Here is a 23,649-nt window from a genome sequence, read left to right as displayed (position 1 = left end):
ACAGGCCATTAGGCCTATTTACCATGAATATTTAAAGATTAATTAATTACCAAAATCATGTTATCCCATCATACTATCTCCTCCATAAACTTATCAAGTTTAATCTTAAAGCCAGATAGGTCTTTTGCCCCCACTGCTTCCCTTGGAAGGCTATTCTAAAAGTTCACTCCTCTGATGGTTTGAAACCTTTGTCTAATTTCAAGTCTAAACTTCCCAATGACCAGTTTATATCCATTTGTTCTTGTGTCCACATTGGTACTGAGCTTAAAGAATTCCTTTCCCTCTCCGGTAGTTATCCCTCTGATCTATTTATAGAGAGCGATCATATCTCCCCTCCACCTTCTTTTAATTAGGCTAAACAAGCCAAGCTCCTTGAGTCTCCTTTCATAAGACAGGCTTTCCATTCCTCAGATCATCCTAGTAGCCCTTCTCTGTACCTGTTCCAGTTTGAATTCATCCTTCTTAAACATGGGAGACCAGAACTGCACACAGTATTCCAGGTGAGGTCTCACCAGTGCCTTGTATAACGGTACTAAAACCTCCTTATCTCTACTGGAAATACCTCGCCTGATGCATCCCAAGACCGCATTAGCTTTTTTCACGGCCATATCACATTGGCGGCTCATAGTCATCCTGTGGTCATCCAATACTCCGAGGTCCTTCTCCTCCTCTATTACTTCTAATTGATGCGTCCCCAGCTTATAACTAAAATTCTTGTTATTAATCCCTAAATGCGTAACCTTACACTTCTCACTATTAAATTTCATCCTATTACTATTACTCCAGTTTACAAGGTCATTCAAATCTTCCTGTATGATATCCCGGTCCTTCTCTAAATTGGCAATACCTCCCAGCTTTGTATCATCCGCAAACTTTATTAGCACACTCCCAGTTTTTGTGCCGAGGTCAGTAATAAAAAGATTAAATAAGATTGGTCCCAAAACCGATCCCTGAGGAACTCCACTGGTAACCTCCCTCCAGCCTGACAGTTCACCTTTCAGTAGGACCCTCTGTAGTCTCCCTGTTAACCAATTCGTTATCCACCTTTCAATTTTCATATTGATCCCCATCTTTTCCAATTTAACTAGTAATTCCCCATGTGGCACCATATCAAACGCCTAACTGAAATCTAGGTAAATTAGATCCACTGCGTTTCCTTTGTCTAAAAAATCTGTTACTTTCTCAAAGAAGGAGATCAGGTTGGTTTGGCACGATCTACCTTTTGTAAAACCATGTTGTATTTTGTCCCATTTACCATTGACCTCAATGTCCTTAACTCCTTTCTCCTTCAAAATTTTTTCCAAGACCTTGCATACTACAGATGTCAAACTAACAGGCCTGTAGTTACCCGGATCACTTTTTTTCCCTTTCTTAAAAATAGGAACTATGTTAGCAATTCTCCAATCATACGGTACAACCCCTGAGTTTACAGATTCATTAAAAATTCTTGCTAATGGGCTTGCAATTCCATGTGCCAATTCCTTTAATATTCTTGGATGAAGATTATCTGGGACCCCCGATTTAGTCCCATTAAGCTGTCCGAGTTTCGCTTCTACCTGAGATGTGGTAATATCTACTTCCATATCTTCATTCCCATTTGTCATGCTACCATTATCCCTAAGATCCTCTTTAGCCTTATTAAAGACTGAGGTAAAGTATTTGTTTAGATATTGGGCCATGCCTAGATTATCCTTGACCTCCACTCCATCCTCAGTGTCCCACTTCTTCTTTCTTTGTTTTCTTCTTATTTATATGGCTATAGAACCTTTTACTATTGGTTTTAATTCCCTTTGCAAGGTCCAACTCTACTTGACTTTTAGCCTCTCTCACTTTATCCCTACATGTTCTGACCTCAATAAGGTAGCTTTCCTTGTTGATCCCTCCCATCTTTCACTCCTTGTAGGCTTTCTGCTTTTTCTTAATCACCTCTCTGAGATGCTTGCTCATCCAGCTTGGTCTACAACTCCTGCCTATGATTTTTTTCCCCTTTCTTGGGATGCAGGCTTCCGATAGCTTCTGCAGCTTTGATTTAAAGTAATCCCAGGCCTCATCAGCCCTTAGATCCATAAGTTCTTCAATCCAATCCACTTCCCTAACTAATTTCCTTAATTTTTGAAAGTCAGCCCTTTTGAAATAAATCTGTAACTAGGGGTTTTTATTTTTGTTAATCCTTCCATTCAGTTTGAACTGAATTAGCTCATGATCACTTGAACCAAGATTGTCCCCTACAACCATTTCTTCTATGAGGTCCTCACTACTCACCAAAACCAAATCTAAAATGGCATCCCCTCTAGTCGGTTCAGCAACTACTTGATGGAGGAATCCATCAGCTATCACATCTAGGAAAATCTGAGCCCTATTATTATTACTAGCACTCCTCCTCCAGTCTATATCTGGGAAGTTAAAGTCTCCCATGATAACGCAGTTTCCATTAGTATTTACTTGATTAAAAACATTAAAGAGGGCTCTATCCATATCCAGATTAGGTCCCGGCGGTCTATAGCACACCCCAAGCACTATCCCAGGGGAGGCTCTCGTAGTTTTCTTCCCCAATGTAATTTTTGCCCAGACAGACTCTGTCTTATCCATTCCATCGCTTCTTATTTCTTTACATTCTACCTCCATTGATATACGATGCTACTCCACCACCTTTATCTTTATTTCTGTCTTTCCTAAACAGCACATACCCTTCAATACCTGTACTCCAGTCATGACGACTATTCCACCATGTTTCTGCTATCCCTATAATATCTGGTTTCACTTCCTGCACCAGTAGCTCTAGTTCCTCCATTTTGTTACGTAGGCTCCTCGTATTGGTGTACAAACATCTTAATTTTTGCTGTTTGGCCTCGCTCACATTCTGTACCCTATTAGGCATGGTCATTCTACAGCCAGTATAACCTACTAGACTGGTATCCACACTACCCTTCCTCCTTATCTACACATCTCCTACCCACGGCTGTATCCTTTCTTACTTCGTTTTCTTCCTTCTCAATGCTAAAATCCGGCGTGGAGATTACCTGGACATCTCCCAGCCATCTCCCCCAAATTCCTAGTTTAAAGCTCTCTTAATCAGTTGTGCCAGCCTCCATCCTAGAAGTCTATTTCCTTCCCTACTCAGATGAAGTCCGAGAGAGAACTGTTCTCTGTCCGTGAATGCCTCCCAGTGGCCATACATCCCAAAGCCCTCCTTATAGCACCACTGCCTAAGCCATCTGTTGATGGTCATAATCTTGTCACACCTTTGTTGCCCTTCTCTAGAAACAAGCAGAATCCCACTAAAGATCATTTGAGCCTCGATTTCCTTAAGCGTCTTCCCCAGCCTAGCATAGTATCCCTTAATACTTTCCAGCGAGAATCTAGCCATATCATTTGTTCCCACATGAAGGATAATTAGGAGATTCTTTCCTGCTCCCTTTAGGATCCTTTTCAACCTCAGGTCTACATCCCCTGTCTTAGCACCTGGAAGACAGCACACCCTTCTATTCTCTGGATCAGCTCTGATTACAGGCCTGTCTATTCTTCTCAGCAAAGAGTCCCCGATCACATAGACCTGCCTTTTCCTGGTGGCGGTGCTATTCTCCAGTCTATCCCCTGTTCCCTCTGGCTGCAAGTTCTTTACATTCCTATTCTCCCTTGTAATCCTCTTCAACCCATCCTGTATCCTCCTGGGGCTCATATTTGGTGTGGTCTCCATTGACTCTTCCCCCTTTTCCTATAGGACTAGCCCTTCTTCTCTTCTTCCTTGCCCTTCCACCTTCAATGACTACCTGCTGAGCCCCTTCGTCATTTTCCAACTCTGCAAACCGGTTCTTGAGCTCTATTTCTCGTTCACTCGCCCTTCTTTTTCTCTGCCTGGTTCTTTTAGTCACATGCTTCCACTGACCACTTTCCTCACCCAGTCTCCCCTCAGAATTCCTCAGTCCTGCTTCCATCTGCAAGTCTGAGCTTTTCCCTTCAGATACCTCATGCCTTTGCACCATAATCTGCTCGAACCTCTTTCTAAACTCAGCCAGACTTTCCACCTGAAGGTCTGTAAGAGTCTCCAACATGTCATTGAAAAGTGCTATCATGTCCTGCTGAGTCTCTGTCCTTTTGATATGCGTTTCTGCTCTCCACACTCTCCCTTTCCATTCTGTTTGCAAGGCAGCTCCTCCAAGCCCTCTGCTTGGTATCTGCAGCATCAGAGCTTGCAGGATCTCTTGGAACATGTTGTCCTGTGTCCTCTTTCTTCTGCTCTTTATCTTGCTGAGCCGCTCTGCTGATGTGGATGGAGGGATCTCAAGGCCACATTTCCATCTGCAAAAGACATAATGCACGGAGGTACTATTGTGAGTGTATTCACTCCCCTTGATTCACACACGTTACAAGCACTACATTCTCACTTCCCTTTGGGATTCATAGAGCACGGCAGTAGTCCCAGCCATGGTGAGTACTGCCTGGTGGAGCGGTTAATTTGGGACAGTAAGGGTCGGGGAGCACATAGGGATCAGTGGATGCAGATACAGCAACTGAACCGAACACTGGCACCGTTTTCCACAGGCGGTGGTGATTTTAGCTGATAGCTCACTCCTGAGGGTAACAGAGGCTGAAAGGGAACAGGTCCTGCACACGTCCGGCTGCAGGCTGGGTCTGCGTGCTGCTAGCCTGTGTGCTGCAATGGTGCCTGCTGAAGTAATTGCTGAGTGGTGCGGGAAAGTTGTTTCTTCCACTGCAGTAGGACAGACAGCACCCTCCCATACACCTTCGGCAGAGGATTGCAAACCACCTCCAAGAAAGTTTCCTGGAGATCTCTGTGGAGGATTCATGGGACATCCCAGTGCGCATAAACAAACTATTTCACAGGGCCCCCTTTGCCTAACTGTACAGGGGAATGAGAAGCAGACAGTAACTCTACCTCCACTGTTTATTTCACTACCTCTTGTTGCCTGATCAAAAAATAGTAAATGAACAGATGTGTCCCTGCGATATCAAAGCAAACTGCATACTTACCAGAGGTTCCTTCCCCTGCATCTGGCTTGCTGGTGCTGGATGGCAGGGACTGGCTCGACTGTTGTGGCATCAGAAAGAAGTCCTGGCTGGCCACCCCACTGGATTCCCTGGTTGCCTGTCCCCCATACTTCTCCTCCTCCTCTTCCTGACCCAACATCTCCTGCTCACTGTGCATTGCAGGGGCCTGTGTCTCCAGCTCCCCCAAAGTATCCATGGGGAACTTGGGGTTGCTGCCAAGGATGGCACGCAGCTCCTTATAGAAGCGGCATGTCTGCAGCTCTGCACCAGAGTGATTGCCTCCCTTGCCTTCTGGTATGCCTGCCACAGCTCCTTGACTTTCACACAGCACTGCTGTGGGTTCCTGTTGTAGTCCTTTTCCCTGGGGCGATCTGCTCATTATATGTCGCTGTTTCTACTGCTGGATTAGAGCCATGCCAGAACAGCCTCTTTTCCCCACAGACCTAGGAGATCCCCCTCCTCCTGTGTAGCCCAGGCAGGAACATGTTTGCTGTATGGAGCCAGCAGGGTCAACTGGGCAGTTGCTATGTGAACTATCCATGACGACCAAACAGGAAATGGAATTTCAAAAATGTATGGGGCTTTAAAAGGGCAGCTGGGCAGCAGAGTTCGAAACGGTGACCAGACTGGCAGTGTGGGGTATTGCGGGACACCTGTTGGAGGCCACTAAAATTGACATAAGTAATGCAGTGTCTACGCTGATGCTGCATCGATCTAACTATGTCGACCTAAACGCTATTCCTCTCGTAGAGGTGGAGTTATTAAGTTGGCGTAGCAGGTGAGTTACATCGGCGGGAGCGACATTGTAGAGTAGACGCTTCCAGAGTTAGGTCTATGTAAGCTGTCTTATGTCGACCTAACTCTGGAGTATAGATCAGGCCTCGTTCATATCCGGATATTTTCTAAATCCCTCTTTCTCCCCATCTCTCTGTTTTCTGTCAATCCATATTTGAAACGGGAATGTTGGTAAAAGCTGTGCTGGCAGAGCTGCATGCGGTGGGCAAGTGCCATTTGTGCAGGCTCGCCCTGCCCCTGAGCTGGGCAGGAGGCCAGAGAAAGGCAGCTGGGAGAATTGCAGAGGCAGGGAATGGTTGCACCTGTGAAGCTGGTTGAAGTAGATGGGCATCTAACTCAGACCCCACAAGACAGGAAACTGGCAGAGTGATGAAATGTACAAAATTACATTCATCCTGAGGCAGTACGGTCAGGGCCATTAAAGTCAGATTCAGAATGACTCCTTCCTGTGGGGATACATGCACAGGGCTGTGTCACTGTCTGTTGTCTGAATGAGATCGTGGGAGGGGAAAGAGATCCACAGAGAACAGACGGGAAATGTCATGTTAGTTCTGGAATGGTGGCAATAGAGTTGAAAAGAACAGTGTGTTCCTCCAGAATCAAGTTGCTTCTTTAGAGCAAAGCATAGAGCATGCGTGCGTGTGTGTGTACACATGCACATTCATGCACCCTTCACTGAGAGAACATGGGTCATTGAGAATGTTCCCCTAAATGCCCAAAGATAGCTGGTGCCTAAGGACTGTCCTGGCACTTGGGAGATATGGGCTCTCCTCTCAGCTCTGCCATTGACCTGCTAGGTGACCATGGACAAGTCATATCCCTGCTCTGTGCCTCAGTTTCCTCTCCCACCCTTTGTCTCTTGTTTCTTTAGCTTGTAAGCCCTTTGGGGCAGGGACTGTCTCACTATGTGATTGTACAGCACCTAGCACAATGGGGTCCTGATCTCAGCTAGAGCCACTGGGCATTGGTGGAATATCAATAATAATGTTTTGGGACTGATACCTCTATTGTCACTTTAGCAATTGGGTTGAATCTTTGTTGGTATAACATCCGGTACAGGATGCTAACGTCAGCTTGGTCTCCAGATTCCTCTGACAGCAGAGACACAGCCAAGGGTAAAATATGTGGAGACTCTTTTTTCCTGCTAGCCCCTTCCTGTTACAGCCAAGGCAGGAGCCCTGGGTATAAAAGGAGACCGCTGCCCTCGTTAGTAATGCTGAATTACTCTTTCAGGATGGCTGCACCCTGTGGCGATGAAAGACCTAAATGGAAGAGGATTTCAGCAGAGGATGTTTGTTTGCTGTAGGGCATGCTGCTAACAATATCGCAGAGCTGGCAGGAAGGTGTGGGTTGACTTACAGGCACATTGCCCAGGCAGAAGTTACAGCCATGAATACCCTGCACCAATGCTGAGCTGAGCAGAGCAGAAGGTCCCCTCTAGGCTTGGGTAGCTGATCCGTACCCTGCGATTCCCCTTGGGCAGCGCCATCCATGGGTCTCTGCCATTGGAAGAGGGTTCAGTTAGTGGTGGTGGCCAGCTGAGGGCAGCAGTGGTGCAGATGTGGGTGCCTATTCTGTGATGCCTGCTGAGACTGGCTCTTGCTGCAGCAGGCTGTGTTGGCTCAGCTCTGGCATGCCCTAACCCAAAGGGACTTGGTATGGATGCTGTGATTTAATGGTGCTTTCTCTGCAATCACACCAGTGTGAGCTGTATTCCTGAGAGCTCCCACAAGCTAAGCAGGGTTGGCTGGGTCATTGCTGGGATGGGAGACCTGCAAGTAAAACAGAGCGCTGCAGGACAGAGTGCCGGTGAATCAATAGGGGGCACTCTTCCCTGACAGCCAGCTCTGGCCAGCAGCAGGGGAGGCTGTGCTGTTGGGTGAGAGCTCACATCCTGACCACTGTGATCATTAAGGATCAGAAGAGGCAGGCTTGTTAACCTGTAGTGTCCTGGCCAAATTCTAACTGTAGTTTGCCTTCCTCAAATCCCTCCAGCAGTGCCAGCTGGGTTCAGAGTGCTCCTTTGCTTCCTGCCCTAAACTGCTATGTTCTGTTGCCAGGCAGCTGCCATGTTCCTCCCCAGAGGTGGCCATAATGGTTGTGTCTGTATATGCAGCACTATCCTGCAAAACCCAGGTGTGGGTAGCGCCTGTTGACTCCAGTGCAGAGAAGGAAATGGAAAGGCACCTCAGCACTTTGGTCCTGGGGGGTAAAGCCCGACCTCCCCAGAGGCCCCCTCCCAGTCTAGGGGAAGGGAAAGCTAGGCTGAGGTTACCCCCTTGTCCAGGGGCCTTCTGCTTCTGGCCTTGTTTTGTATGGTGCCGTGAGCTGGGAGGGGCTGTGCCATGGCAGTGTTTTTAGCGGTGTCTCACTGCTGTTTGCCTTTTTCTCCTCTGCCCCCAGGCTCAGTGGATATCCGGGTACCCGATGACCCTGTGATCGCCCTCTTTGGTCGGGACACCGTCCTCCACTGCTCTTTCTTGCCTGACACCAGCTTCAGCCTGGCCGAGCTCAGCCTCATCTGGCAGCTGACGGACACCAAGCGGTTGGTGCACAGCTTTGCCAGTGGGCGGGACCAGCTGGCTGACCAGGGCAGCGGCTATGTCAACCGCACGGCCCTCTTCTACGAGGAGCTGCCCCGGGGCAATGTCTCGCTGCTGCTGCGGCGGGTGCAGATCTCCGATGAGGGCAGCTTCACCTGCTTTGTCCGGGTCCATAGCTACAGCAGCGCGGCGGTGACGCTACAGGTGGCCGGTGAGAGACGGGAGGAGGTGCTGGCTATGGAGAGACACCTGGGCAGGCCCAGCCCCTCATGTCCCCCTGGCAGAGCCATGCTCACTTGGGGCTTACCCCAGGTTCGCCCTGCAATCTAGTGTCTCATCCCCTCACCCACTGCCCTCCCACAGCACCTGCTGTCCTGCTCTCCATAGTCCCCCCCCCCCCCCCCCGCTCTCCCGCTCCATCCCTTCCCCTGTTTTCCTACACGGTTCCTGTCTCTTTCCCCTCTTGCCTGACCCAGAGCCCAACCATGGGTGGGTGGGGGCTAGGAGGGTTCAGGGTCCTGAGCTGAGTTTTGTGATTCTCTCTTTCAATAAGGGCTGAGCTTGAACCCGAAATCCAACCTCCCCAAGTCTGGGAAGGGTTAGACATGGGGCTCCCCTACTTTGGCAATTTGGGCCCATCTCTACCCCGTCCCGCTGTACTCCCCTGCCCTGGAGAGCCCCTCTCAGATGCTGTGGGGATGGGGACAATTTAAATTATCTGGATAGCCTGCCTGACCTCCCTCCCCTAGGGAAAGCTGCTAGCCCCAGGAATCCATTGTGGAGCTCGGCTAAACAACTGCACCACAGAATCATAGAATATTAGGGTTGGAAGAGACCTTAGGAGGTCATTTAGTCCAACCCCCTGCTCAAAGCAGGACCAACACCAACTAAATCATCCCAGCCAAGGCTTTGTCAAGCCAGGCCTTAAAAACCTCTAAGGATGGAGATTCCACCACCTCCCTAGGTAACCCATTCCAGTGCTTCACCACCCTCCTAGTAAAACAGTGTTTCCCAATATCCAACCTAGACCTCCCCACTGCACCAAAATCCTGTAGCCGGCCCAGTGCAGTTAGCCCTCATGGGGATGCAGTCACAGCAGCTGGGTCGTTGATGCCGCCCAGCCTGGAGCATGTGAAGGGATGGCCCCAGCCTGCCAGTCCCCCTTGGCTCACCCTGGCCTCTGATGTGCTAGATGCTGTTTGCTGTCCACAGAAACACGCTATGGGGAGGGGAGAGGGGGTACGTTCTCAGCCCCCAGGTCCCATTAGAGTGAATAGGTGTCATGTATATTGGGTTGGGGGTTAGACGCCATGAGCCAAACCAATGCCCAGCAAGAGGGCGCAGAGGGGTTGCACTTTGTGGGGTGTTTCTGCACAGCTCAGTGTTTTGCCTGGCAGGCTGTTAAGCTATCTGGGGCATCTGCAGCTCCCTCCCCCATCTCCAGCTCCGTGGGTCAGCTTCTCCATGGCCTCCCAGCCGAGAGCATTGTGGGAAAGTTATTCTAGCATGCCCTTTGCTGTATTTCTGAGGCGCAGGGAAGGGGTGGGGTGGGAATGGTGCCCTGGGTCCCAGTGGTGTGATAACTATGGGGTGAGAAGGCCATGGGGGAGGAAGGGGAAATGACCTTGCATTATTCATCAGTGCCCATCTCTGGCCAGCTGACTAACTTCCATTGCATCATACCGGCTCTCCTCTCCTTTTCAGCTTTGTATTCCAAGCCCAACTTGAACCTGGAGCCCAGCAAGAACCTGAAGCCAGGGGACCTAGTGACAGTGACCTGCCATGCCTTCCGCGGCTACCCTGCGGCCACGGTACTCTGGCAGGATGGCCAGGGCAACAACATCACAGAGAATGTCACCACCTCCCAGGTGGCCAATGAGGAAGGGCTCTTTGACGTGCAGAGTGTCCTCCAGGTGGTGCTGGAGCCCAACAGCACCTACTCCTGCCTGGTGCGGAACCCCGTGCTGCAGCAGGAGACCCACGCCTCCGTTACCATCACTGGTGAGCCGGGCAGGGCGTTATGGCGGGGATGGGCCTACTGCCCAACAGCCCTGGGCATCCAGAACTCAGATCCTCAGTCTGGAGCTTTGGCCTCCCAGATAAAACCTAGAGAAGGGTGACGGTGGTCCTGGAAAACGAGGTCTGAGCCAAATCTTCCCCCTAGACACCAGCCCAGCCTGTCAAGGGGCCCAGAGCTTGCCTAGGCAGCTGTCTTCCTGTCTTTCCTTTGGCTTCTTGGCCTCTTCCTGGCCTCCACGCCATGCTGCAGGAATCTGGCCCTCACTGGCTGATCTGAGTCTCTCTGATGTGCCACGCTTCAGGGGGACCTTGGGCCGAGTCAAGGGGAGTGCATGACAAATCATTCCACCAGCTGGACACCTGCGTCCATAGAGGGGCAGATGCTGGCCTGTGGAAGACACCCCGCTTGGAAGGTGCAGCCTGGGAGGAGCAGGGGGGCAAAGGTGGCTTCACATCGCCTGCACTCTGGGCTGCTGCAGGGACAGAAGCAACCTTCACCGTAACTTGGAGTAGCCCAGAGGGTTGGTCTTATGGCAGCCTCCCCTGCACTGCTCAGCAGCCCCAAATCCCTGCGTTCTCTCCTACTCCTGGCATGCCACCAACACTGGGGCCTGAGGAGTGTGGTAGTGTGGGGCTGCTTATGCTGGGAGTTCTCCCTTGCCCCTATATGCTGCTGGAGAATCTGGCTCCTCGCCTCCATGTGCATCTCTACTCTGTCTGCAGTCCTGCTAGCTGCTTGTATGACAGACCTCCAGGGGACGCCTGGGAGCGAGGGGATGTGATGTGCATGGTTTGGTAGGTGGTGCTCTTCTCTCTGAGTCAGCATGGAGCTAGTGCCCAGCATGGCACCAGGGGGTGCTATGCTGCCAGAGATGCAGTCCCAGCTGAAATGGAAATAGAGGTCCTGACTGCATGAGATCATTAAAGATCCTATTAGTAAAGCCCCAGCATTCTGCATAGATCTCAACTCAGGCAGTTACATTCCACCAACCTAAATCACCTCAGTATGTTTCAATAGAGTAAGGTGTTTTTCCACTCTTTTTCTTACACTGTTGTGCAGCTGTGAGCTGTTAAAGAGTTGGTGTGTTCCACCCTAGAGGTAGCTGTAGTGATCCCTATGTGTTCACCACAGAGCACACTGGGAGCCTTGGGGCTGTAAGATTACTGTTAAGTTTCCACTAACCATCCTAATAAGTAACTTCCCTGAGCAAATCTCTGCTATTCCTGGGTTACAAATATACCTATAATTACAGTAATCCTTCCAACCAGGAGCCTACCGTTTTCCAGTGTAACTCATGTCCTGGTTTCAGAGTAACAGCCGTGTTAGTCTATATTTGCAAAAAGAAAAGGAGTACTTGTGGCACCTTAGAGACTAACCAATTTATTTGAGCATGAGCTTTCGTGAGCTACAGCTCACTTCATCGGATGCATACCGTGGAAACTGCAGAAGACATTATATACACACACAGACCATGAAACAATACCTCCTCCCACCCCACTGTCCTGCTGGTAATAGATGGACAGTGGGGTGGGAGGAGGTATTGTTTCATGGTCTGTGTGTGTATATAATGTCTTCTGCAGTTTCCACGGTATGCATCCGATGAAATGAGCTGTAGCTCACGAAAACTCATGCTCAAATAAATTGGTTAGTCTCTAAGGTGCCACAAGTACTCTTTTCTTTTTTCATGTCCTGGTGAAGTTCCTGGGTAGTTCCGTTCAGCTAATATGCTGGCAGTTTGATTCCTACAGGCTGTCAGTGGCACCACTGGATTGTTGATGGCTGATTGTTCAGTGCTGTTTCCTCCACTTGATGACTGAGCGAGGAGGAGGAGGGAGTTGAGAAAACAGATCATAAATATAAACAGGCCCAGTTTATTAAACACTGTTTATTGTACAGGAGGTTCTGCACCGTAAGAGCATTGTTCAACTTAGCCACTTCCCTCTGAAAGTGTCTTGCTCTGCTGGCTCGATAAATAAAGAATTGTCACAGCTGGGGCTGCCAAGGGAGCACAGTCAGGGCTCGCTCAAGGAGACTGGCAACTGATAATACCAAGGTTGCAGACTAGTTCCCCATACAGGCCATCACTTGCAGTGCCTGTGCCCTGCGCAGGTTGTCTGCAGTGGGGCTTACACCTGGGGTGTGGATGCTGGATCTTAAAGCGTGACCTTCTACTACTTGAGCCAAATCCGAGCTGTCAGCCTAGGCTGCAGCAGGCTTAACCTGTGTATGGGCCCAGCCCCAGCTAGAGGGGATAAGAGTGCCGCGCTGAGTGGGTCAGCAGGTTACACATGTGCCACTCCCTCCACCCAGCTGGGTGAGACTGACTGGCTGCAAGACAGCCCATGGCAGAGCAGCTCTTCTTACTGCAGCGTAATGGGCACGAGCCAGGCCCAGGACACATGAAGCACGGATCATGACTGTGGTATTGTGAGCCTGAGGGACCTAAGGAGAGTGGCCACCGTCCGCAGCCCTTAGCCGAAGGAGGACTGGCAAAGGAGAGCAGCAGTGCTGGGAGGGTTAGAGCCATCTGGGCACGCAGAGTTCCTTGGTCGGCAGAGCTGTAACAGCCACACCTTCCCCCAGACCTCAGACCACGGGGCAGCACTAACCTTCCCCAGGGACTAGGGACCCCATCTGAAGGGGAGATAGGCAACAGTCCAGCCAGACCCTCTGTTCCACTTGGGTCTCTCTTGTCCAGCCATGGGTTGTGCTGTGGCTCAGCCCTTTACCGCCCTGAGACATAATCGGTGCCCCTCAGCCCCCTCGATGAAATTCACCCAGCCCTACAGTCCTGCTTGGCACCCCTTCCGGTCCCCTTTCCTCTCCAAAACACACAGTCCACCCATCCAGCTGCTGCTGCTGGGGGACACGACTCCTGAGGAAACGGGTGTAGGGGTGCAATTTGTGTGGTGTGCTTCACCTAGAGCGATGGGTCAGGCTGCTCTGGGGTGCAGACGGTGCTGGCTGCCCCACTGTCCCCTGCCATCCCTGAAGAGGGAGCAGGGCTCAACCCCAGCTCTGGGAGGGCAGAGGGGAACGTTCATGTGGCTTTGCTCTTCCACCCTCCTCCTGTTTTCTTGGAGGAATCTTGCTCCCCTTCTCCTGGACACCTGTCGTGTTCCCCTGCTCTGTGGTCAGCTCCCCTCCCCCTCTCATTAGTGCCTAGATAGTCCAGACTCTGGGGAGATTGGGGATGTTCATGCTCCATTTTAAAGAGGAAAGCAAGGAGAACGGAGTGAATTTGGTCTGGAAGTAGCCAGGCGTCCTGGGTTGGCTACTCGTCCTGGGTCATTTTCTGCCCTTTGTGTTCCTGCTGCATGATTGAACTACCTCAGCTACTCCATTGGTAAAGGGGGTGCTTGAAATCTCTGCCCAGTTCTGGCCCCGGGCAGAGCCGCTCCCATTGTATGCAACGGGACCCAGGTGGGTCCCAGGCTCCGTTTCGTGGAAGCTGAGCTGGCAGGAGAAGTTCGACTTCTCAGTAAAATACTTTATGGGCCTGTCTCAGTTGCGCAGGTGACTAGCTCGCAGCTGGGTTATAAAGGGCTTCCAATTGTCCTTGCTAGCTCTGCTTTTATAGCTGCCTTGGAGATCTTTATAACCTTGCACACTTATCGGTAACATTAATTTAGTGCTTAATTATCCTTGGTACACCACTTGCTGGGATGTGAAAGAGGGTCCCCGGTGGAGCATAAAGCTTTTGGCTAGATTCATGGCGCTCCTTCCAGCAAGCTAAGCACTGCTGTGCAGATGCTGGGCGGAGGATGGAGGACCAGGATTTCTTCCATACAGACACAGCTAGTGCTAGGCACCACCACTAGAGGAATAGAGGTGGTGGGCTCAAGTGGCACCAGGGAACTGCATTCCCCGGGTCCCAGACCAATGCTGAATGTCCCAGGGGAACGCGTGGGGAGGGCAGAGATGGGTGAGCGCTAGACAACACTCCTTGCAGAGCACTAATGGAATCTTATCCAGCTGTGGTAAGCTGTGATTTCAGTGTAGTTACATGGGTTGAGCATGGGAGTGATGCCGTGCTGACTAAGATCCAGCATATGTCCTCTGCCGGAGAAGGGTGGACGTGTACTGAAGAGCACTCGCTGAGATGGTCGTTCTGCTTACTGAGTCGATAAGTCTCAAGCTGGAGTGCTGTTGCCTCCTCTCAGCGCCAAACATACGCCTGTGGTGTCTGGCTTCAGTCTGGTACCTGAGTGTGGGTGGTCACATATCATTCCAATAGCTCCAGCCTGCTGCTTCTTGGCTTGGGTGGCAGAGCCTGCCGGGTAAAGGTCCCAGAATCCTGACATGTGAAGAGAAAGAGGGAGGATACAGACTATTTGTCCTCCCCAGGGGCCTGCTGTATAGGCTGGCCGAAGTGGATAAGCTTATTTCAGGGAGGACCAGGTGGTGCTGTTATAGTTATCCAAGTCTTTTTCTTGTGAGAAAAAGTCTTGGAACATGCCTTGGGAAGATATGCTGTGTTGTTGCTAGATTTTGGTGAGGTGAGATTCTGGGTAGAGTCAGTGTCTTGTGAAGAGGGAGCTGTGTGAGCGTTAGGAGAGATTTCTGTGTGCCTTGATCTCTGAGAGTTAATTCCTGAGGCAGCATGGCCCTCTGGGAACCAAACATTGGTGCTGAGCTGAGATTCTGAGGGGCTGATGTACAGGTAAATAAAAAAATTACACTTAGAATTTACCCGGATTTCACATAACTGATTTCTCTTCTACTGAGAAGCTGATCTGCAAGATCCTGGACTCCTGCTGTCTACCACTCAGTTGAGGGAAATTCTAGGCTCAGAGTGGAATATTTATAAGAATAATGGGCACCACTGGTTGTGAAGAACATGTATCTTCCCAGACTTTCAGCACTTCCTCTTAGAGCACTAAAGGAATGTGAGTGGATAGGGCTATAACTGCCCCAGTCATGCAATTTTCTATATGGGTTTGAACACCGCTGTTTATCGCTCTTTAATCCTCTCCCCTTCCCCAGTAAGATTCGCAAACTCATTTCTCTTGAGCAAGGCCAACCTACTAAAGCAAGTGTGCAGCTTGTTGGCCAACCCATTGCAGAGCTAGACGGAGTCCCAAGGCTTGTCTCCTTTGAACAGAACTTCCCAGATGAAAGTTCTCCTGCAATAAGACAGGCCATGGCAAATCTCTGGGCTCATGAAGTTATCTGCACTATGCAGACACATCCCCTTGACGCTGCTGTCCGGTCTGCCTGCCACTAGAGTTCCACCCTCAGACTGCTCAGCCTGTACCCTGGATTCTCTCTCTGCAGACCCTGGACAACAGAATTCTATGTCTGGAGAGAAAGCTTGGTTGGTATGTTCTCAGTAGAGCACACAACAGTCGGTTGTGTAACAGACTCACTGTTGAATCCATTGCCATTCATCATGTGCAGCCCACTTGAGGTTTCCCTTGGGAGTCGTGGTACTTTCCTAATGGAGTTGCCACCTCCATGTGTTTGTCCAATGGGCAAAATAATGATATGGCATTTACTCCCCCACATCCTGTGTCCAATGCTCAAGTCCAGGATTCTCTTCTCCTCCAGCAGGCTCCGGGGCAGGACTCTGGGAATCAGAACTGACCAGCGTTTTCTGTAGCTGGCTGGCAGCCCTTGCTCTGTGTCTCATGCATTTGATGTGTGTCCTGTTGTGCTGCTCTGGCATTGTACCCAGCTTTTTTTTCTCCTCCCTCCCAGCAGAGCAACCTTGCACCACAGAACTAATTGCTGGGCAAATTACCATGTAAATGTAAACTCATTTGCTCCAGTTTTGTTTCCTGGGCAAGAGGGGTGTGTGTATGTGTAGGGGAGACCGGTGTTGGGTTTGCTTCAGGTCCTTTGTGGCGGCAGCAGAGGTAGCAGGCTTTCCTGGGGCGGGACCATACGTACATGTGTCCTATATACTCCACTCTCCTTTCTTCAGCAGCGGCCAGTGCCAGATACGTGCAAGCCACTGTAATTGACCTGCTTGTGCGATACCCTGCAGAGCCATGGGAAGAAATCCCTTCCTGATCCCTAAGGGCGATTGGCTGTTTCCCTGAAGCCTGAGGATTGATGGGCCTTTTTGTTTTTAATCCCAGCTCGTGTAACCAGAGGTACTCCTGTATTCTCATTCCTCAAACAAAATCCAGATCTCTTATGACCAAAGCTACTCCTGATGATCAAGGAATTTGAAGACAAAATGGATGAAAAAAAGAATCTGCCTATTTATTTACTACTTGGCTGCCTCTGAAGGACTGGTGCCCAGGTCTGCATCTTCCTTTATTTAAAACAAACCCAGTGAGCTGTTTATTATTCAGGAGTAGCCCAAACACTTCCACTTTGTGTAACATCCCCATATCATGGGTTGTCAGCAGGCTTTGAACTTGGGACCTTTGGCACTATAAGCACAGGCCTCTGCTACCTGAGCTAAAAGAAAAACTGCACTAGTAGGCAGCTTTTTATCTTCTGTTTGGACCAGCTGCTAGAGGGAGCAGTCCGCTTAGCCAACATATTACACAGGCTGTAGAGTTGCTACAGTATTTGGGCCAATGCTGTACCATAACAGCACCTCTAGCTCAATTCCTCCCTTCCCCCCGTAGATCATAGAATTATAGAATATCAGGGTTGGAAGGGACCTCAGGAGGTCATCTAGTCCAACCCCCTGCTCAAAGCAGGACCAAGCCCCAACTAAATCATCCCAGCCAGGGCTTTGTCAAGCCTGACCTTAAAAACTTCAAAGGAAGAAGATTCCACCACCTCCCTAGGTAACACATTCCAGTGTTTCACCACCCTCCTAGTGAAAAAGTTTTTCCTAATATCCAACCTAAACCTCCCCCACTGCAACTTGAGACCACACTCCTTGTTCTGTCATCTGCTACCACTGAGAACAGTCTAGAGCCATCCTCTTTGGAACTCCCTTTCAGGTAGTTGAAAGCAGCTATCCAATCCCCCCTCATTCTTCTCTTCCGCAGACTAAACAATCCCAGTTCCCTCAGCCTCTCCTCATAAGTCATATGTTCCAGTCCCCTAATCATTTTTGTTGCCCTCCGCTGGACGCTTTCCAATTTTTCCATATCCTTCTTGTAGTGTGGGGCCCAAAACTGGACATAGTACTCCAGATGAGGCCTCACCAATGTCGAATAGAGGGGAATGATCACGTCCCTCGATCTGCTGGCAGTTCCCCTACTTATACATCCCAAAATGCCATTGGCCTTCTTGGCAACAAGGGCACATTGTTGACTCATATCCAGCTTCTCGTCCACTGTAACCCCTAGGTCCTTTTCTGCAGAACTGCTGCCTAGCCATTCGGTCCCTAGTCTGTAGCGGTGCATGGGATTCTTCAGTCCTAAGTGCAAGACTCTACACTTGTCCTTGTTGAACCTCATCAGATTTCTTTTGGCCCAATCCTCTAATTTGTCTAGGGCCCTCTGTATCCTATCCCTACCCTCCAGTGTACCCTCTTCCCAGTTGAGTGTCATCTGCAAACTTGCTGAGGGTGCAATCCACACCATCCTCCAGATCATTAACAAAGATATTGAACAAAACCGGCCCTAGGACCGACCCTTGGGTCACTCCATTTGATACCGGCTGCCAACTAGACATGGAGCCATTGATCACTACCCGTTGAGCCTGACAATCTAGCCAACTTTCTATCCACCTTATAATCCATTCGTCCAGCCTATACTTCTTTAACTTGCTGGCAAGAATCCTGTGGGAGACTGTGTCAAAAGCTTTGCTAAAGTCAAGGAACAACACGTCCGCTGCTTTTGTGTATGCCCCAGCTTAGTTTCCGTGGCCAGATACCACCCCCAGCCCATGGGTGGCATGGGTGACCCACTGAGGTGCATGCCAGGACGTGCGTGAATACCTCTGAACCTTTGGTGGGAACGTGCCGTGCCTGCTCCTATCACTCACTGCTGAGTTAGATTGCAGGGGAAGGATGAAGCAGCACCTGAGTCTCCTCTCCAGACTCCTAACATGAGACAGATCGGCGTTTGATCTGAATGTATTAGTATAATTATTTAAAGGTTGATGAAGTGTTTTATGGAGTGACTCAACCAGCTGCTTTCCTGCGTTGCCTGCTGCATCCAGAACCATGGTGGAAGGTGGCAGTTAGAACATCCAAAGATCCAAATGGCCTGAGAGCACCACATGGTTCTACAGGTGCTGTTGAGATGGCTGAGAGGCTGCAGCTGGCCTAGTTTGACAAGCAGTCACCTGATCTACCACTAGCTAATCTAACTCTAAAGCCCCATCACCATGGGCACAAGGCCAAGGCACCCTGTAATAATACCTAGCTCTCACAAAGCCCTTTTCCCCTGTAGATCTTGAGGGAGGTGAGAATTGGCTCCATTTTATAGATGGGGAAACTGAGGTACAGGGCGGTGAAGCCTAAATTCAGGCAGCAGGCCAGTGGCAGAGCTGGGACTAGAACCCAACTCTCCTGAGTGCTAGTTGATACTCTATCCACTAGGCCATGCTGCCTCACTTAAAGCCCACTTCAGCCATATGGGATGGAATGAGGAAATTTAGCAGTTCTGAGAAGCATCTTTGCAGATGATTGCTGATGGTGAGGCACTTGTAGCATATTCTAAATAACGGGACCAATCCTCACACTATCTTCCCCAGCAAACTTCACCAGAACATGCAGCATATCCTGTAGGATGCACTGCAGTCTCTCTTCCTCTGCTATGCTGAGAGCTAGAGTGTGTTCATCTAAATACTATTTAATGAACTCTGAAGAGAGAAAGTTAAACATATTAACCCAGTAGCATGAACTGTGGTTAAAGTACTGTCACAGCAAACAGCTTTCCTCTATCTAATTTATACAGACACACATCCGCCTCTGCCTTCTCATCTTCACTCACTCTTAGGATAGTTTAGGTCTTGGCTGTACCAGGAGCAACTCCCCCTTCTTGTTGTTAGCAGTTTGGACCAATCCTGCTCTGAAGAGTTTTTAGCTGCAACCATAGGCAGGACTAACCCACGGTCAGCACCAACAGCTGGGCCTGGCTTTGATCTCAATTGTACACACTTTCGTCTTTACGGTACTTTTGCAATTAAGCCATTTTCAGTATTAGTTCAGGCTACACCCACTGCTCAGGCAAATGGCATTTAGCTAAGCTGGCAGGATGGGGTCTTATGGTAATGGGGGACAGCCAAGTACCAGTCATTGGAACACCTCAGAAACTTTAGCATCCCTGGGAGGCAGGGCTGTTCTCATTGTACAGATGGGGAAACCGAGGCACAGAGAGAGAGTGACTTGCTCAGGGTCACACAGGATGATGATGGGAGAGCAGCAACTTGATCCCAGATCTCCAGATCTCCCTAACCACTGGGCCATCCTAGCTCTCACATCGAGAAAGCATTTTCCCTGCAACTAGCTGGCGGGGCGCTTCATTCACCAGGGCTGCTGAGCCAACGCTTTTCAACATTATTAAACCCATGCAGATTTTCCTTTTGTGCTGAAGTTTATGGTTATAAGCAAATTATTTGTGATTATGCAAATTAGGCTATTTCGCATAAAACATTACACCGAGGCTGCACAAAGCAGTGACTGAGAGAACTTAGAAACCAGGTGGTTTTGAATGGCTTTTTGAGAACCGCAGTTCTCACACACTTTTTTTTTTTTTTTTTTTTAATTGCTACATATTTTTGGGAGTGACTCGTTCTCTCCTTTTGGCTTGGTTCAAGATCTCTCAGCTGAATGAGTCAGCTGCAGGCCTGGCGGCCATCCACATTCTGTGTAATATGTGCACCCGTGACCCCATGGTGGGAGTGTTTTTGCACCAGTTATTGTGTTTGACTGAGGTAGTCTGAAATGCAAGTAACTGGCGGAGGAAGTCAGCCTAACCCACCTAAAACACCCTCTGCCGTGGGGAGAGGAGACCCTCTGAACTGACTGCCTTTTTCCTTAGTACTCTGCGCATCAGCTAGCCTCGCCCCCTCGTGGCAGAGCAGGGTAGGAATGGGTGATAAAATCAGACTCCCCCATATTTACCCCAAAGCTCCCATCACTCTATTTCTGAGGTGTCCATAGCTGGGCTGGCTTCCCGGAAGCAGGAGGTGCTGGAAGGCCACCTGTTCTGGTCAGATTTCCCACTCTGCTCTGCACACTCCGAGACTCGGAGATGAACCCTGACTTAGGGCTGTGTCATCCCCACTGAGCCAGCTCCACCTTTTTGCGGGCTGCCCATCGCCGCAGCAAGGGGGACTGCGATAGCTCCTGAGCTCTGTGGGGCCACTGAGATCCCCCCGGGCACTGGCCTGGGATCATCTCCCTTGATGCACTCAGGCATTGACTCAGTACATGCCTAACTCCAAGCACGTGAGTTGTCCCATTGAAGGCAGTGGCAGTGCTCCCCAGCTTGCAGTTCAGTGTGTGCTCTAGTACCTTGCTAATGGGGGAGACACAGGACAAAGAGCCCCTCAGTGTCTCTGTCCCACCAAACGCCCTTCCCATAGGAGGGGAGCAAGGAGCCAGGGCATAGCTTTTGGCATTCCTCTGGGATGTGCTCCCTCTCTCTCTGTAGCAGCAGCACTGACCATGGTGGCATTTCTGTTTTTCTCTCTGAAGGCCAGCACCTCACCTTCCCTGCCGTGGCTCTCTGGGTGACCGTGGGACTCGCTATCTGCATCTTGGGGCTACTGGGCGCCCTGGCTTACGTGTGCCGGAAGAAAATTCGCCAGAGCTGCAAGGAAGAGGAAGAGAATGCCGGTAAGGAGCCCAGAGCCTGGCGTGCTCGCTCTCTCTCTCTCTCTCTCGTGTGTGTGTGTGTGTATGGCGAGGGTGTGAATTCTCAGAGTCTGTCTGCTCCGAGCCCGGAGGGCCTGTCAAGGTTCTCAGCCTTAACAGTTAGTCCTGCCTCCCTTATAGAATATCAGGGTTGGAAGGGACCACAGGAGGTCATCTAGTCCAACCCCCTGCTCAAAGCAGGGCCAATCCCCAATTTTTGTCCCAGATCCGTAAATGGCCCCCTCAAGGATTGAACTCTCAACCCTGGTTTAAGCAGGCTAATGCTCAAACCCCTGAGCTATCCCTCCCCCCTGGAAGACTTTTTGTAGATGTTCCAGGTGTTCTGCCCAGGAATCTGAAAATATGGCCACATCGTCAAGGTAGGCGACTGCATATTCTCCTAATCCCACTAGGAGACCATCTACAAGTCTTTGGAAGGTGGCGGGTGCATTCCGCAGCCCGAGAGGGAATACATTAAATTCATACAGCCCGACCTGTGTGGTGAAGGCTGACTTTTCCTTGGCGGATTCATCTAGCGGTACCTGCCAGTACCCCTTGGTTAATGTGGTAGGCATGTCGGGTAAATGACATGTCTGGTTTCCATCTTAGGGCTCTGATCCGCCGACGGGAATCCTCGGGTGTTAGCCCCATTCTGACTCTCGCCTTGGTTTTAAACAATTCATACTTGTTCATGTGTTCCTTAGGCATTTCAGCCGCCACCTCAGCTAAGGGTCCACTGAGCTGCGGCCTCAGCTCTACCATGTATTGGTCTGTAGAGATGCTATACCCAAGGCAGGCCCTTTTGAAGTTTTCTAAGAAGGCCTCGGTATCATCGCCTGCCTTGTAGGTGGGGAACTTCCTGGGATGTGAAATGGTACCTGGAGAAGGATTGCTATTCTGCTGAGCCTTTGCCTTCTCTATCTCCAGGGTATGCTTCCTCTCTTTTTCCTTTTCCTCCATTTCTTTTTCCTTTGCCTCCATAGCTCTCCTGTGGGCAGCCTCTTTGGCTGTTTCTGTTTTGGGCTCTGTCATGTTTGCCTCTCTATTTTTAACTATTTCTACACCCGAGAGTTAGAAATAAAACAAACAAAAAACTTAGCTTGTAAAATTTTGCTGTGCTGTAACCAGATACCTATGTTCTCTGACAGTGATGGTCAGCCTACAGAAAAATCCTTAAAAAAAACCCTAACACCTTTGTCTACAGGCAAATAGACAGAAAACCCCTCTAGTTGCTCTTAGGTAAAAAAAATCTTCTTCAGGTCTGTGAAGACTTGTGAATTTCCCTGCAGGAGGTTAACTACCCTGCCTTTTGGTAGAGAAAACTCCAGCTCACAAAAGACAATTCCCTTTTGTCTCTGCTCTGGACCCCAAGCAGAGACAAAAAAAAAAAAACTCTTAACTGCTTTCAGCTGAAAACCTGCTTTCCAGCAGCCCAAAGGCAAAAAAAAATCCCTTTTTAAAATCTGTGCTTCTTGTTCAAAAAATCTCAAAATAATTTCAAGTTAATCCCACTGCTTCCACCATGTCAAGGTTCCTTCCCAACTCTGAACTCTAGGGTACAGATGTGGGGACCTGCATGAAAACCCCCAAGCTTATTTTTACCAGCTTAGATTAAAACTTCCCCAAGGTACAAACTATTTTACCTTTTGCCCTTGGACTTTATTGCTGCCACCACCAAGCGTCTAACAAATATATAACAGGGAAAGAGCCCACTTGGAAACATCTTTCCCCCCAGAATCCTCCCAAACCCTACACCCCCTTTCCTGGGGAAGGCTTGATAAAAATCCTCACCAATTTGCATACGTGAACACAGACCCAAACCTTTGGATCTTAAGAACAATGAAAAAGCAATCAGGTTTTTAAAAGAAGAATTTTAATTGAAGAAAAAGTAAAAGAATCACCTCTGTAAAATCAGGATGGTAAATACCTTTCAGAGTAATCAGATTCAAAACGTTGAGAGTCCCTCTCGGCAAAACCTTAAGTTACAAAAAGACACAAAAAAAGGAATATACATTCCATTCAGCACAGCTTATTTTATCAGCCATTTAAACAAAACAGAATCTAAGGCATATCTAGCTAGATTACTTACTAAGTTCTAAGACTCCATTCCTTTCTGTTCCCGGCAAAAGCCTCACACAGACAGAGAGAACCTTTGTTTCCCCCCCCCTCCAGCTTTGAAAGTATCTTGTCTCCTCATTGGTCATTTTGGTCAGGTGCCAGCAAGGTTATCCTAGCTTCTTAACCCTTTACAGGTGAAAGGGTTTTTCCTCTGGCCAGGAGGGATTTTAAAGGTGTTTACCCTTCCCTTTATATTTATGACAGGGCCCAATTCAGGGTAGCACTTATGCACGGGCTTGAGTCCCTCTGAATTCAATGGGCTCAGCGATTCTGCTGCTTGGGAGATGTAGGCAGTTTCCACTCCCTTTGTCCTGGCGTGCTTGAAGCACTTTGGGGAGGAAGATGCTGGGCTTCTGGCAGATCTGATGCCCATCTCCCTGGCTGTGACTTCCCTGCTGAGGGCAGTTTTGATGTTGCTGGCCTGGGAGGAGCTGGTTATTCCA

The 23,649-nt window shown here is 49.5% G+C and overlaps 1 protein-coding gene across 5 annotated transcripts in view; it reads left to right on the top strand.

Moving 5' to 3' along the window:
• The window catches only part of CD276 (CD276 molecule), a 96,349-nt gene that overhangs the window by 48,341 nt on the left and 24,359 nt on the right, over positions 1-23,649 (top strand). For all 5 annotated transcript variants that reach the window (XM_084642312.1, XM_084642315.1, XM_084642314.1 and 2 more), the window contains exons 3-5: positions 8,209-8,559; positions 10,053-10,349; positions 20,930-21,070. In XM_084642312.1, the coding sequence (XP_084498438.1) occupies positions 8,209-8,559; positions 10,053-10,349; positions 20,930-21,070 (789 nt within the window). The remainder of the gene's footprint in view (positions 1-8,208; positions 8,560-10,052; positions 10,350-20,929; positions 21,071-23,649) is intronic.

The sequence above is a fragment of the Lepidochelys olivacea genome, assembly GCF_965140295.1.
Source record: "Lepidochelys olivacea isolate rLepOli2 genome assembly, chromosome: 10".
Taxonomy (NCBI): Eukaryota; Metazoa; Chordata; order Testudines; family Cheloniidae; genus Lepidochelys; species Lepidochelys olivacea.
Note: the sequence above shows the minus strand (reverse complement) of the source record. Positions and strands in the feature narration are given on the sequence as shown.